Below are 14554 nucleotides of genomic sequence, written 5' to 3'. Positions count from 1 at the left end.
CGTACGCCCGAGCGGTCACGCTCCGCCTTCCGGCGCGGATCGAAAGGCGTCACGGCGGGCGTAGGGCGCGGGAAGTGAGCTCACGGGCGGGCTGTGAGGTCAGGGCAGCCCCGCCCTGCCTTCCCCCCCTCCTCCCCCGCGGGAAAGGAGCAGACCCCACAATCAAGGCTTCATGAATAATTTATTCCATTTGAAATTTTTTTTTTTAAAAAGTATAAACCTTTTTCATTTCCTCAATCACAATTTGTACAACTCAGTGTTTATGGCATTCGGCAGCAATAGTGTTTGTTCCTTAATCGCCTTCTTCCTTCGCGTCTCTTCTCTCTCTCTCTCTTGTCACGATAAATACGATGACTTGGCCCATGGCGGGTGGCGGCTGCGTGAGAAGGGATGAGGGGTCCCCCAGGGAGGGGGGACCCGGCAGCCGCGGGCTGCGTCCTCCCCGCCACGCGCTCTGCGAGGTCCTCGCGTCCAGTTGACTCGGAAAACCTAAAGCTAGGTTAGTAACGTCCTGAAAAAGTGACCCTGAGGATTGTGGTAGGTCCCAAATCCAGTTCTACTGTAAATTAAGCTTTACTCCACTGAAAACAAAAAGTACACCCACAAACAGTAATAATAATTATAATAATAATAAACTTTAAGTATGAAGCATAGTCCTGGGTCCTTTACTAAAAGAAAATTTAAAAAAAAAAACACAAACAAAAAAACCAAACAAACCACAACAAAACACCCAAACAAATCCCCCCAACCACAGACCGTCCCGGCTGGAGGCTGTCGAGGCAGCGATGCCGTACAATGTCACCTCGTCCGCCAGTTCTCCAAAGAAACCCAGATCAAAACATCGTTAATGCAGCATTACCATCGACACAGAGTGATATGCTGTGCGGCAAATTATACGGTGCAAGAGCAGTTTTAAAACATTTTACTCTTATTTTTTTTTTGAAAGCTTTAAAATAATGCGACATAATATTTTGATATTACAGTATTAACAAATAGTGCTTGATTAAAGACATCGGCACGTCTTCATAGCAACACATGAAGTTAAAATTACCACTGGAGGTAAATATAGAAATACAATAGTCTGCGCCATAACTGACAGCTAAGTAAGAACATAGCTGAGGATTTAAATATAAATTCATTTATCTTCAATTATTTCAGGCAATGGTAGAAAGATCTAAATGTTACAGCTACTTTCAAACCCATGGGTTGTTTGCAAGTACAGTCGGGGGCCTGCCAGTCTGGTGGGAGGGTTTTCGGAAGCCTGATTCGAGAGCAGAGAGTCAGAGGCAACTAAACGGCTTCAGTATGTGAACAGCCAGGTTCAAATACAGATTTTTAATTCAGGGGTTTTTAATCAGTACAGAAGGATAGCAGAGCCTTCTCCCGTTGGATGCTAAGAGGCAGCAAACCTCCACAGCTACTTAACAGAGCTCTGCCAGGGACAATGTTTCCTTGCAAGGCCATTTTCAGAAGCTAGAGCTGAAATTTTCAAATATTTAAGCTTGTACTTGCTAAAGAACCCAAGTCATTGGATTGTGACAAAGTTATTTATAAACCAGCTATTATGTGCACTGAAAATAGTTAAATAAAAGTAGCTGACAAAAGGCGTAGCAGTTGGCTCCGTGGTGCTGGCAATTTGATATGTACATTGCCGGCTGTGACTCTCGCTCCAGAAACATCCCTCTCCCAATCTTTTCTAGTGGTTACAATCTTTACATTTACTTTAATGGCGTTCGTGGGGAAAGCAGCAGCTTCCACAGTTGGGGAGTTTCACAGGGGAGGCTGTGGCCTGGGTAACAACCCATTACACCAACGTCCAGGCAGCCCGTTCACTTACCTCCGTTAATACAAGTCAGCCACACCGAAACAAACCCAGCCCTTGGCACCTGGCTAACTAAGCCAGGGTTAAAAACGACCACAAAGCTTAAAAAATAATAATAATTCCAGTTTTAGGAGCGCTTTCCCACTTTAAAAAAAAACAACCCAAACACTCAGCCAAATGAGGAAACAAATTTTCTCTAAGCCAAAAATGTGCTGTTCAGTCTGCGGTGCGCTACTGTGATCAGGATAAAGTAATGGACAGACCCAGTTTTCACTCTATTTATCAAAATATGCTAACTTCTGATTGCACTCATGTTATTTTGAAGAAACGACTGAAAATTTTCATCACCAATTGTACAACTTCTTTATACAAAACCCAAAAAAGTTGCTAATATTGTATATATACACGATTCAGTGAGACTGGTTCTATGAAAAGTTCCCTCAGGCGGGTATTTAGCATTTATGAAACATGATTTTCATGAGCACATTAAGGTTTGGAAACGCAAGCGAATTCTTCCTTGTAGGGGATTAACAGCGGGTGCACACATGGATCTTAAAACTTGCTCCTTGAAAGGTTTAAACCAGCGAGACGGACAGTATTAAGACCCAGGACACGGGTTATCGCAAACAGGCTGGGGAGCGCTGCAGGAGTTAAGTTTTTCATCTGGCAGTCAGAGGAGGAACCCAGGAAAAGCAAATGCAGTTGCTCTTCAGCACCCGTAGGGGCTATTTCAGAGCGTTTGGCATGTGCTAGGAGAAAGGAAGGAAGCTGAGGAGGAGAAGTGGGGACTGTAGGTAGAGGAAGGCGTTTCGGAAAGCCTTGTGATGTGTCAGCCCCTTCCTTGGGGAGGGCTAAGCCTTCTGGGCAGTGCCCCAGCCAAAGCCCGAAGCGGGGACAGGGGGAAGGCCGTACATCGATACTTGGGACCTTCACCACAGTGCCAAAAATACATTAAAAGGAAAATGTTCAGGGTTTCGTGCTGTTTTTAACTAGTGGAATAAAGTCTGAATACCAGAATTCACTGAGAATCTATATACACCACATTTTAGTTAAACACACACCAATCTTAAAGTCAAGATTGACTATTTTTGCATTTGTAAAATGGCTAGAGCTGGGCTAAATTTCAGCCTTAGAGGAGACTTTGGATAAGATCAGAGTTTTTTCTGCCTGTTCCGTATCAGATTCATGTTTTTATCGCAAATGCGGCAGAAAATAACACAGCCACTGTGGTGCCAAGAATATCTGGGCAGCAACACCACCACACACCAGATATTCTTGTAATATTACAACTTGTGTACTGGAAATAGATCTGAGAATCTAGCCACAGCCCTGAACCATAACACAAACTTCAACTGAAGAGTTTATTCATTTTATTCTCACTACAAGTTAAACCACCTACAATATCACTTATATATTGCCATTGTTACTCTGTAAAGGTGTGATATAAAATGCTGTAAGACCCGGTACCTTTTCAATTTATATAAACACAGTGAACTTCATTACTGTACATGTACTCTGCAACTACAGCTTAGCTGTAAATCCCCCACACACAATGGTATGGACATTAACCCCTCTATCCCCATTAAACTGTACATCAAGACAATACAAATTTACTGTCCCCACCCCCCCCTTACAAAAAAATAATACTCTAAAAGCAACCTACTGCAACTTTTAATTAAGACGATTACATATATTTTAGACCAATTGCTTTAAAGCAAGAAGGCAGTATAAACCTTCTAGGAAAATTTTTATAAAAGAGGTTAAGAAATATAAGACAATTTATACATTTAAAAACTTACAATAAATAAGAGATGCAGGCATTTTTTTTTTTTTGAATACTAGGTACTATAATCCAATACAAGAACATCTTGATGTTCCAAAGCCATAGGTTGAAATTTAATGTTCCTCATGTTTCTTCTCATCTCCATGCTTTTAATAATTCATTAACCATGACTGGGTACTATGGCTCATTACTCTTCACAAATACTGTGGCTGGGGAAAAATGGTTAATTTTGCTACTAAAAATGTTATAATACACTTTCTGATCATCACTCTCAAGCGCCCCCGTAGTCGATGACTCCAAGACAGCCGGGCAACCGGAGCCCCTCTCGCAAGTCAGACCAATATTTGCTGGAAGTAACAAGATTCATAACCCATCGCAAACAACTCGCACTGAGAAGAATTATAACTTAGTCCTGCAGTGAAATATCCCTTTTCCTCGTTTTTTTTTGTCTTGCAAAATTCAGATGAAGATCACAGCATATTCATGATAAAGTTATACAACTGATTCAGCACCACAAAATGAATTGGGAGACACGACCGTCTGTCCTGGGTTGCAGGATCACAGGTTAGCCAGGAGAGTGCATTGTACTGTTCCAGAACAAACCTGAAAAGCAAACAAGCTTCCATCAAGTCAACAGATTTTCCCAACACTATCTGACAGTCCTAATTTCATATAATCCAGAATTTTTGGTATTAAAAACACATCCTGAGATAACATGCCTTCAGAATTATTACAGGCAGCTCAAAGCTAAAGCTTCTTTCAGTGGAGAACTCTCATCTTCATTGTCTGTGCTTAATGTCAAGAGGTTCTCATTAAAAATTTGATGTTTTCTCAACTAGCAGCCTCTGTTTACAGGAGCCTCTCTCAGGTCTCAGGCTTCAGCATTTCAGTATTGCCACAAGATTCTGGTTTAACTATAACTATCTTCCACTCATTTATGCACCATCTTCTGTCTTACTCCTCAAACTCTCTTTCTAGCTTGAGGAATTCATTGTCTTTCAAATATTTTCAGTTGTAATCAACACTGATTAGATAAAGAAGGGCTTAGAGATGTTTGTATTTAATGGCACTATTGTGATAAAGCCACCTTTTAATTGTTCAAAGCACAGCAATTTATGTCGTCTCTGTGAGGTACTAAGGATCTATCAGCAGCACAGAGAAAACCATCAGCAAGAAAAGCAAACAGCAGCTTCTCTGCAGCATCACAAATGAAAGGCGCAGTGTTTTTTGCAAGTGATCAATCATAAATACCTGAGCACATCAGAAGTTTGATTAGAATCAAGTGGATGGGAGTGTTTACTGTGGAGTAGCTCGTCTGATTGCACTGAAGGCACGTGGAGGTGCAAAGAGGCCTAAGGAAGGAAGAAAGATGCCAGCAGTTACTGCCTGGTTCAACCGCAGCGTGATTTCCTCCCTCTCTATTGCTGACCCGTATCTCACAGTCTCTGACACACAAGCCAAAACAAATCTTATCCTTAGGCCATCAACAAGTTGGGGAATTATCAGAACACAAAGGAAATGCACAGAGATCTCCCCTAGAAGCACAGTGCTAGTAGCATAATGTATTTTAGAAATTTTCTTTTTTAATTAAGTGATTATTAAAATAGCAACTCAAGTGGCCCAAGACATCTAGTAATACACAGGCTTGCAAGTCCAGTTGGTCTGCATAAGGGTGGTCTATTTATATTCCATATAGAGAGCTGCTTAGGGTAAATAATAAATCCCCTCTTCAAAAAAACCCCAGTCTTATACCAAAGCTGCAGCTGAGCTTAGGCCAAGAGGAGCCAGTAATCCAGACACAAATAAGGCTGAAGGAAATATATCTGTATCATTACAAAGTAAAGCACAGAGTGAAAGATGCTAATTTAAGTGAAAAATGAGTAATGTTAATAGGGAAAGTTTCTGTCTATATTAATGTATAGTCTCCCATGTGCCAAGTATGTCTGGATTGTGCCATAAACAGATAAGGAGATCAGACAACATCCAGACAGATGATGCAATGACTATCACTTGGCAACAGCCAGCATGGAAAACCTGGCTTTATGCTTTGTGCAATACACCAGGAGAGGTTACTTATTATTTTTGTTTCACCCCGTGTAACTGACACCACATGTTAGACTTGGGTACCTCCCCCTTTAACACCAGTCCCCACAGGAGTCAAACATTAACCAGAGATCTGTCTGGAAACTCAACCTATGCCCACGAAGTACAGTAGCACAAAGCTAGGAAAGGAACAGAGTTCCAGGTTACTGTGAAAAAGCCATGGGAAGAGCAGAACCCTTCGGAACATTTGCTGCTTCCACCCATCATCTTCCTTCCCTTAAGAAATTGAATGCAACGAGCCAGAGCTCTGCAATGTCAAACCCAACCTCCCTCCCTTGAAGGAAGGGCAGGCATGTGCCAAGAGACACGCGCCGCTCAGAATCCAGATCCCTGCACAACCCCCTATGCAGAATGCCCAGGAAGACCCGTGATTACAGTACCTTAAGAAACAAGGGACACTGATTTTGTGCTTGAGGACACGCTGACCAAAACCAGTCAGGCAACGGACCTGCTTTGGCAGTTGACACAAAATAACCAAGGGCCAGTGGCTGCTGCAGAATATTTGTTACTTCATCGTGAGATTCTGTTGAAAGCAGACGGTCTGTACCTTGACCCTGTAAAACAACAGGCAATAGTTTAATCTTAGGAGAGCACAAACTGCACAGAAGTTTTTTGTAGCTTTCTAAACCCAAAGAACTTTGAAACACCCAAGTATTACATGCATCCTGCAGAGACATTCCAATATCCAACTGATTCAAAACATTCCGTAGGAACCTTTCATTCCACAAAAGGAAATTAGCAGGTGTAGAACAAACAGACAAGGCACAGAGAGCTCTGTATTTACTCCAGTATTTACCTTGCCCATATCACCTCCATGGGGGTAGTGGGACCCTGGAGAATGTACAGGGGATCCGGTTGGGGATGCAGGAAGAATATTTATAATATCAGGATCAAGATCATCTCCAGTGTCTAACAAATCAAAGATTCCCATTCCATCTGCTCCATCTTGAAAAAGAACAAGACCAGTGAATTTCTAGAGTTTCACCACATACAGGATACAACAACACGTTCCAAAATCAAGTGATTTTCCATATCAATCTTGTAGCTAATTAAAATCAACAAACACCCTTATGCTTATTATGAGGAGAGAGGTAAGGGGTTTTTTGTTTGTTTGTTTTGTTTTTAAAACAAGAATAAACCCAAGCTACTAACCATTGTTTGTGTTAAAGGCCAGATCCAAGTTTTCAGTGGTGTAAGTTGACGATGCTACTTGCACGGATGCAGATGTGGGGAACACGAGTATGTGAGTGCAGGACGTGTCCTGTGGGGTGTTCAGCTGAGAGGTCTGCATGTTCAGAGTGGTGCTGCGTCCGAACACAGAGCCGGTCGACACAGAATCTTTGGAAGAGAAATCAAGTATTTGCTCAGTTTTGCTAAATCCCAACTATTAGTTCCCTTGCCAACATTAAAAAAAAAAAAAGAGGGGGGGAGTTTCTTGAATACCTGGCATAATAATGAAGGATCCCTGTGGTTCCATGGCCACCAAACAAGCACTGAGAATGCTGGGAGAGTCTGCAGCAGAGATACCGCACATTCTGCACATGTCTTTTAGTCTCTTACTAAGGGACTGAAGGTTTCGGCGACTCAGCAAACAACTCCAGTCTGAGGATACAAAGGGGACAGGTTTATCTACAAGAAGAGCGATTCCTGCAGAAAACATTTTACATGTAGCAGTGTGTGGTGTGAACTCCACGCCTGTTAAATCTGGAACAAACAAAGAACTCTCAAATTCTTTAGAATTCCAGAAGCAGGGACAGTCAGTTTGTATTATTGAAATATGAAAGCTTAATCAAGTTTTAGACTCCCAAAATGCTAACGTTACCTTTTAATTCTCCATGCCCTATTCTTCCTAAACGACCTATTACAACTCTCCACGGCAAAGAGCTCATCTGCACAAGTCCCAGGCACCATTCCCAGAGTTTCTGAAGACCAAGTCTGCGGGCAGAGCCTTTTTTCCTGCGAGCTCTACAATTAAGAAGGGAAAACAAAGCTAGAATCCATCTGCTGCAAGTTTTTATTGCCACATTTGGAACTTATTTGTATTAACCTGAATATTCACAGGTTGCAAGAAAGTTGGTATTGGCATACATCAATTGCCACTGTGGCTTGTTTGTTTTTTTAATTAATCACATTCTAACACTAAATCAATCAAAAGCTGGGGGAGGGGGGCACACACAGATGGGATGGGACAGTGCAAACACACGTAAGAATCTCATGAAACCAAATCATGTTCTTCCAGAAATTTAACTCAATGTGCACACAATACAGACAATATCAGTTTGCTTTAGCTTTGCAATGAAGCGAATCTAGAAAAGTGAGAGTTATTTTACAGCATCATAAATCAACTGATTCTTCAGGGGAACAAAAGACAACAAACATGCTAAAAATTCAAGAAGCAGTTCTGTTCTTACCGGTTTGGTACGTCAATATTGATTATGCAAGTTTCTAACTGCTCCCCGTAGAGATCTGTACAGGACGCAAGAAGCCACCTCTGATCATGAGACAAACAGTAACCTACAAAAAGTACGTTGTATTTCTGGCCAGCTTCTCCAAAAGTTTCTCCTAGTTCTGTTTGCTTGTCCTTCACAGGAGCCAGTATGAAAGGAGGGGTGTACAGGCGGATACACTCAGGTCTCTGTAAAGATGACAGAACAGACAATGAAGTTGCAGGAAGCAGTTGTTCCTAAGAATAACTCTAGTCAGTGAACACAAAAGATGCCGGGATTTAACCAGGGACATGTGTACATTTACACAAGCACATTACCACCACTCACATCAGGGCTCTTAAGAGCAGTTTCCATGGCTAAACCTGGGCCAAAGCCAGTTAAGGTTTTCACGTTGGTGGAACTTGGAAGAGGTCTCCGACACTGAGTAAAAGCTGAAAACGCCAAAGACTTTAAATGCTGAGTGTAAATCTGACGGTCTTCATGTTTCACAGGTTGCAGAAGGTACTGACATGGGACAATCTAGAACAGATCACGGACAGGGGAAAAAAAAAAAAAGAATAAGTTAGTGATTCATCACCAGATTAAATGGCCTTTGACACAGTATTTCAATACACTCCTTTTAGAATTTTACTCTGCAATCAAATTCCGCTGGTTCTTGGCTACGTCCTGTCACTTCTTCCAAAGCTATGTGGGGCTGTTTTCATTGACATTTTCTTCAGAGAAAAAAGAATTTGTTTAGAAAAGAATCTTTATGATTCCTCAAAAAAAAAAGATGCCCTCTGTTAACTACCTTTGCAGCGGCTGACAGCATTACAGCCAGATGCCTATCAGGAAGGAGCACCGTCTAACACCCAAGCAGGGTCAGGCTGACAGCACAGATTCCAACAATGGGACAAGCTGATTTCCTCCTTCACTCATCACTGGAGTGGGACACTACACTTCCTCAGAAACAAGACTGATTTGGCTTTGGTTAATAACACCCAACCTGCTCTAAAAACTACAGTCTTACTGACATAACAGCTGTAGAACTGTAAGTTATGCTTACAGAGCAAATTAAACTTGCACCTCCTCAAGGGTGTTATTGTCTCCAAAACACAACCAAAGACACTTTTTTTGGCTCACCTGCACAGAGATTATATTCTTGATGTTAGGAGGAAGAACCTGAACCATCTCTAAAAAGCAGCGCAGAAGTCCAAGTGTCCACAAACTGGACGAGCTACTGTTCTCATCCTTTTTCTCATAGGTAAAAGGATCAATTATGTAAACTACAATCGCAGGTGGATAGGTGACAGCATGTGAATCTCCATCTGTAGGGACTCCAACTTTATCACGATCCATAGTGCTGGAAAGGAAATTTTGAAACCAGTTACCAAAAGAATAAATAAATTGAGTTTTATAATGATTTACTTTTACTTTAAAACTAAAATCAAATTGTCAAGTATTAATCTGAAAGACCTTCAAGTCAACTATGGTGTAAAACCCAGACTGTTTATTTCATTCTTGTGTGTGAGCTTATCAGCAACTCAGTATCCCTTGTCTTTTCTTTACCCTTCTTTTTTACAGCAGCTAAACAGCACACAGCTCTATTGCTTCAACTGGGGAACAAGGATATCTACAAGGTCAGTCTCTCAGTAAAAGCTGTTGTTACTGCCATAACTTTGATAACAGAAAGTAGAACTTTAAGGCAAATTTAAGCACTTTAAGGTGCTTAATTTACCTATTCTTTAAAATACAGTTTGGTGCATTTTTTGCCCCTCTTAAAAGAGAGAACAGCAAAGAAAACTCATTCTCCCTAAAAAGCAGCTTGGCAACTAAAAAAAGAAGAAAAGTTTTTTACTGAGGGGACAGAAGTGGTGTTAACAGGTTCACACTAGTTGAGCTGTGGGCCGTTTTTGGCCGAAGAAGGTTTGATTCTGCAGTTCATTACCTTTCAGAAACCTCTGGATGGGGCTGTGCAGGTGCTGAAGAAGCTTCTCCAGACATCCCTGCTGCTTGCAGTGTTGGCTGTGGCTGCTGCCCTCCCGTTTGCCCATTTTGGACTGCTGCCGCCTGAGTGGGCAGGGAGGCAGAAGTGGTATTGTTCATACTGCTAAAAGGCGGGAAGGAAGAGGGCTTGCTTGTTGGTATCCCACTGCCTATACTGGCAGAAGAGGATGATGGGGCAGTGGTCGTCAACGTTGAGTTAGCTGTGGTAGGTGCAGAAGACATGGCACTGTTGGATGTTGCTGTCATAGCACTACTGGTGGGAGGCGCAGGAGCAGACGACGGAGTGTTGGGATTTCCAGCATTACCTGTCACTGGGGGCTGAGCGGACGCCGTCTGGCTTTGGGAAAGTAAAGAGTTGTCCAAAGGCTGAGAAGCAAGGTAAGGACCTAAACACCAGAATATAAAAAGCAAACATTTTATGTTGCCGCTGGTTTTAACATATTTCATTTATACATTTTAACATCCACTCACTTTAACAGAACAGAGGCCAAACCCCTCGTGTACATTTTACCTCTCAAATTAAAGTACCTGCAGGAAACTTCCAGATTTCAGGCTTCTCATAAGACTCTTTCAACAATATCCAGAAATCTATTTTTTGAAGTATTTTTTTTCACCCATGTTCAACTGCTACAAAATCACTGCTTCAGAATTTAAGGAAGTCTCCAACAGAAAGAGACAATTGAAATCCCTGTCAGGCTGTAACACTGCCACTCCTTACAGATACTGCTCGATGCAAAGAAGCCATTTCAGCACGTATCTGAATACAGGGTTAGGGCTGCATTCATTCCCCCATCCCCAATCTTAAAACTCAGTGAATAAATGCAGTATTTCTCCTCTACTGGAAGGGAATATGTGGTAACTGTATGAAGTAAGAAATATTAACAAAAATTTTCATACCCAGCTCATATCTGCAAACTTGGGCATAGAGCTTGAGTTTGGAAAACGCTTCGTTGTTGGCATTCGGTGTCTGTGAGAACCATTCTGTGACCAACTTCTCAGAAAGTTTCTTTGAAGCAGTAGGTCCAACCTTCATGATCCCATCTGGCAGTAACTTACAGATAGGTCTGTGCTGACCAAGCCTGCATGACTGCAAAGAAGGTAAGAGAGGTTTAAGTACAATATGGAATTTGTAAGCCTTAAACACAGTGAAATAGGACAGAAAGGAGCATGTTATATATATATATATTTATTCCTCTTAAAAGAGGAAATATAACATATATATTATATATATAAATATATATAGCCTGCTCCTTTCTGTACATATATGTATATGTACACACACACAAAGAAGTCACAGTTTAATGATGGTATTCCAAAGTAACATTTGATACTAAAATATTATACCAGCATGAATTATTTAATAGTGACTTCTAGGCTTATTTTCAGATTTTCCTAAATATAAGAAATCCAAGTTGATATAGCATCTACTCTAATCTTAATCACAACTCAAGTCATGCATGCATTTAATTCATTAACTAATGTAGCTAAAACAATTGAAGTGGCAATACAGAGTTTTACCACTGAGTGGCGTTTATCAGATAAAGACTCAAAACAGCTATTACTAAGAGGGATGGTGAGCAGCATGAACAATCCTTATCTTTCCAGTGCCCATTCCTAAAATCCTTTCTAGCAGCTTTCTGAGAGAGTATTCTGTGCAAACCTTTATATCATCCAAGACAAGCCTGATAAGTAGTTATGAGTATGTATTAGAAACAGTCTTTCAAAATCCCATTTCCTTGCTAACTGCCATAAATAACATACCTCATATATTGCAGTCAGATCCCTAAAGAAGCTTTTTGCTCCATTCAGCAGAGCCTCATTCTCAGGGCACACCACAACATAAGCAACATCTCTTTGAGATCCATAAGGTTCCAACATCAACCTCTCCCAATAGGGCAAAGCAAACGGAGACAGCACCAGAAAGTCGTAATCATACCCCAACAGAAATGTTGGGATTGGCAGTGGTTCCGGGGACTCGTCCGTTCCTGGAAAAGGAAGACACATTCTCCAATATATTAAGCAGAAAGCTTAAAATTAACACCCTGCTTCTAGGAAACGTGAACAGAAAAAACACTGGTGTTCCCAGCACTTAACAGGAAGTAGCACAGATTAAAACGAGAACTGTTCCATTTATAACAGATGGAAATGAAAAACCTGTGTGTATGATCCAACCCTCTGCAAAAAAGCAGCAGCTCTTTTATTTTTATTTGAAAACTCCCAAGGCCTCAAGAAGTTGTTCCACAGTTGTGTGATATTTCTATCATTTTATAGACAATCAGGAACAGATCTTTACTGCCCAGGAAGAATTCCCCACAGACTTATCAAAAAGAGGGGGAAGAAACATAACTACTCTAATTAAATATGTAAAGGACCACAGAAGGAAAAACACAGAACAAACCCAAACCCAAGAAGAAAACCTTAAAGACATGCATTTACATGCACCCTAAGCATATAATTACCATGTTCTAAATATAGCTACAAAAGATGTGCTGGTAAAAGTTCTCTCTTCTACATAGTTGTAAATCATTCCCATATGCTAATGGGGTCAGTTTAAATTTTGAGTGCACAGAATTTACCCTGTGTCTGTAAGTGTGCATCACATGTTGGCTACTAAGTATTTACCATAGACAACATATGGAAAAATCTCAGACTGAAACTACCAAGCAATAAAGCACACTTTTTCAAGCATTTCAAAGCCAGTATTTTTAACTATGCCATTTTTACAGTAATATAAATGGAATAATTCTTTTGAGTAAAAAACAAAAAAGCAATTACTGTTTTTAACACTAAATCTATCCTTGCAGTTTCAGTCCTTCACTTGGAAGAGTGTCAGGTGTCTATAAATACCTCAGTTGAAGCTATTAATTTTAAATACACACATCTTTAATTCATTTGCTGTTTTAAGGAATAGAAATGTTTTCTGGTTTCCTAAAGAGAAGAATTCTCCCCTGTCTATTAGCTCTTGTCAGTTTAAAGAAAGGTCAAACGCTGTTTAGAATTCCAATAGGCTGAACAGACACTGAGGTTTGGTGGCCGGATCAAGCAGAGATTAACAGAGAGGAGGCTACACAGCAGTTTACCGTAAGAGCCTCTGCCAGCCATTTTGTGGAACTGTTGCCACGTGAGGGGCCCTTGCACACCCCAGGACCGGACCGTTCGCTTCTTCTGAATCGCGTCCTGAAGAACTGGCTGGAGCGAGAGGAGCATCCGCAGGATGTCCTGGGAACACTGCATGCTCACATCCACAACTGAAAGGGCAGAGAAGAAGCGTCAAGGCCTACTGCAGCAACAGGTTACCGCAAAGCCCTCCGCCAGAGACTCCCAATCCTAAATCACCGTGATTTTACACAAAGTCACTCTCCCTGAATCACACACCCTGGCCACCCAAAGGCACGATATAAAAGTTAACTGCACAGATTAAGCACTTTCTTCTCAGGCACTTAAAACACACAGGTGGGGATTTTTCTTTTTCCTGAAGGGTTCTTTCCCTTATAATCCTTACCATCCTATGGCCTAAACTAAGGCAAAAAAAAACCCTAAAACCCTTAAAAAAATTCCCCAAAAACCCAACACACAAGTTGTGTGCAAGCTGCACAATCCTTAACTTACAGGCTTTTCCCTCCAAAGAGGAGGGTTAGCAGAGTGCCACCCAGTGCCCACTTCACACGAGGCCTCAAAGAGTCACAGCCCATTTCAACACGACTACGCCATTTAAGAATAAAAAAAACCTGACACAAAATCTGGTATGGCTATAATTTCATAGCCTTCTGTTCAAAAGTATCTTTGCATCTTTTTATCTTAAATACCAAGGTCACAGAAACACTGAATCTTCTCCTGGGTGCCTGAAAGCACTGATTTATCTACAGGCTGGGCTTTTAAACGTAATCCCCCACTGCCACACAGAAGCCTCGCTGTGTTTTACTGTTAGTCCTCCTCATCCTCATTAAAAACTGTGAATCGCAGCTAACTGCTATCAATCAAAGTTTCCCATTTTACTCTTCACCCTGCTAGAGTTGCTACTTGAAAAGACTATTATTGAGAGGAGAAGTATGCAAATGCACACAATAAAGAGTATTCCATGAGATAGTATATCATTAGTCAGGCCCTGGAAGGAAAAATCCAAGGACCTCTGGCAGATCCAACATACAGCGAAGGCTACAACAATGCTTTATTTGCCACACATGCCATTAAACTACCACCCCCCCTTAAAGAAGGGGAGGGGGGAAGCCAACTGAATCATAGATCTTGTTTAATTCTTCCACAGTAGCCTTGACAATACAGTCACCATTTGAACCACCTACACTTCCTACGTACACTCATTCCACAGAGCCTCTGTAGATGCAGTCACCAAAAGCTGCTTTAAAAGAACAAGCCCAGTGAAGTGTTGTGGACAGTTACTGTGGTCTTACGTTA

At 41.3% G+C, this 14554-nt stretch overlaps 1 protein-coding gene across 1 annotated transcript in view; it reads right to left on the bottom strand.

Annotated features, from left to right (window-relative positions):
- Nucleotides 1-3459: 3459 nt before the first annotated feature.
- MED13 (mediator complex subunit 13) overlaps nt 3460-14554 on the bottom strand; it is a gene marked incomplete at its 5' end in the record, with an annotated part of 53323 nt that continues 42228 nt past the window's right edge. Inside the window, 14 exons of the mRNA XM_084272819.1 lie at nt 3460-4208; nt 4857-4957; nt 6089-6262; nt 6505-6653; nt 6861-7046; nt 7152-7310; nt 7531-7673; nt 8120-8343; nt 8483-8674; nt 9278-9497; nt 10083-10527; nt 11039-11228; nt 11903-12126; nt 13222-13389. Of these exons, the coding sequence (XP_084128945.1) occupies nt 4076-4208; nt 4857-4957; nt 6089-6262; nt 6505-6653; nt 6861-7046; nt 7152-7310; nt 7531-7673; nt 8120-8343; nt 8483-8674; nt 9278-9497; nt 10083-10527; nt 11039-11228; nt 11903-12126; nt 13222-13389 (2708 nt within the window). The 3' untranslated portion in view covers nt 3460-4075. The remainder of the gene's footprint in view (nt 4209-4856; nt 4958-6088; nt 6263-6504; nt 6654-6860; nt 7047-7151; nt 7311-7530; nt 7674-8119; nt 8344-8482; nt 8675-9277; nt 9498-10082; nt 10528-11038; nt 11229-11902; nt 12127-13221; nt 13390-14554) is intronic.

This window comes from Gallinula chloropus (genome assembly GCF_964237585.1).
Source record: "Gallinula chloropus genome assembly, chromosome: 19".
NCBI classification, from domain to species: Eukaryota; Metazoa; Chordata; class Aves; order Gruiformes; family Rallidae; genus Gallinula; species Gallinula chloropus.
This window is presented reverse-complemented; position numbering and strand designations above follow the sequence as displayed.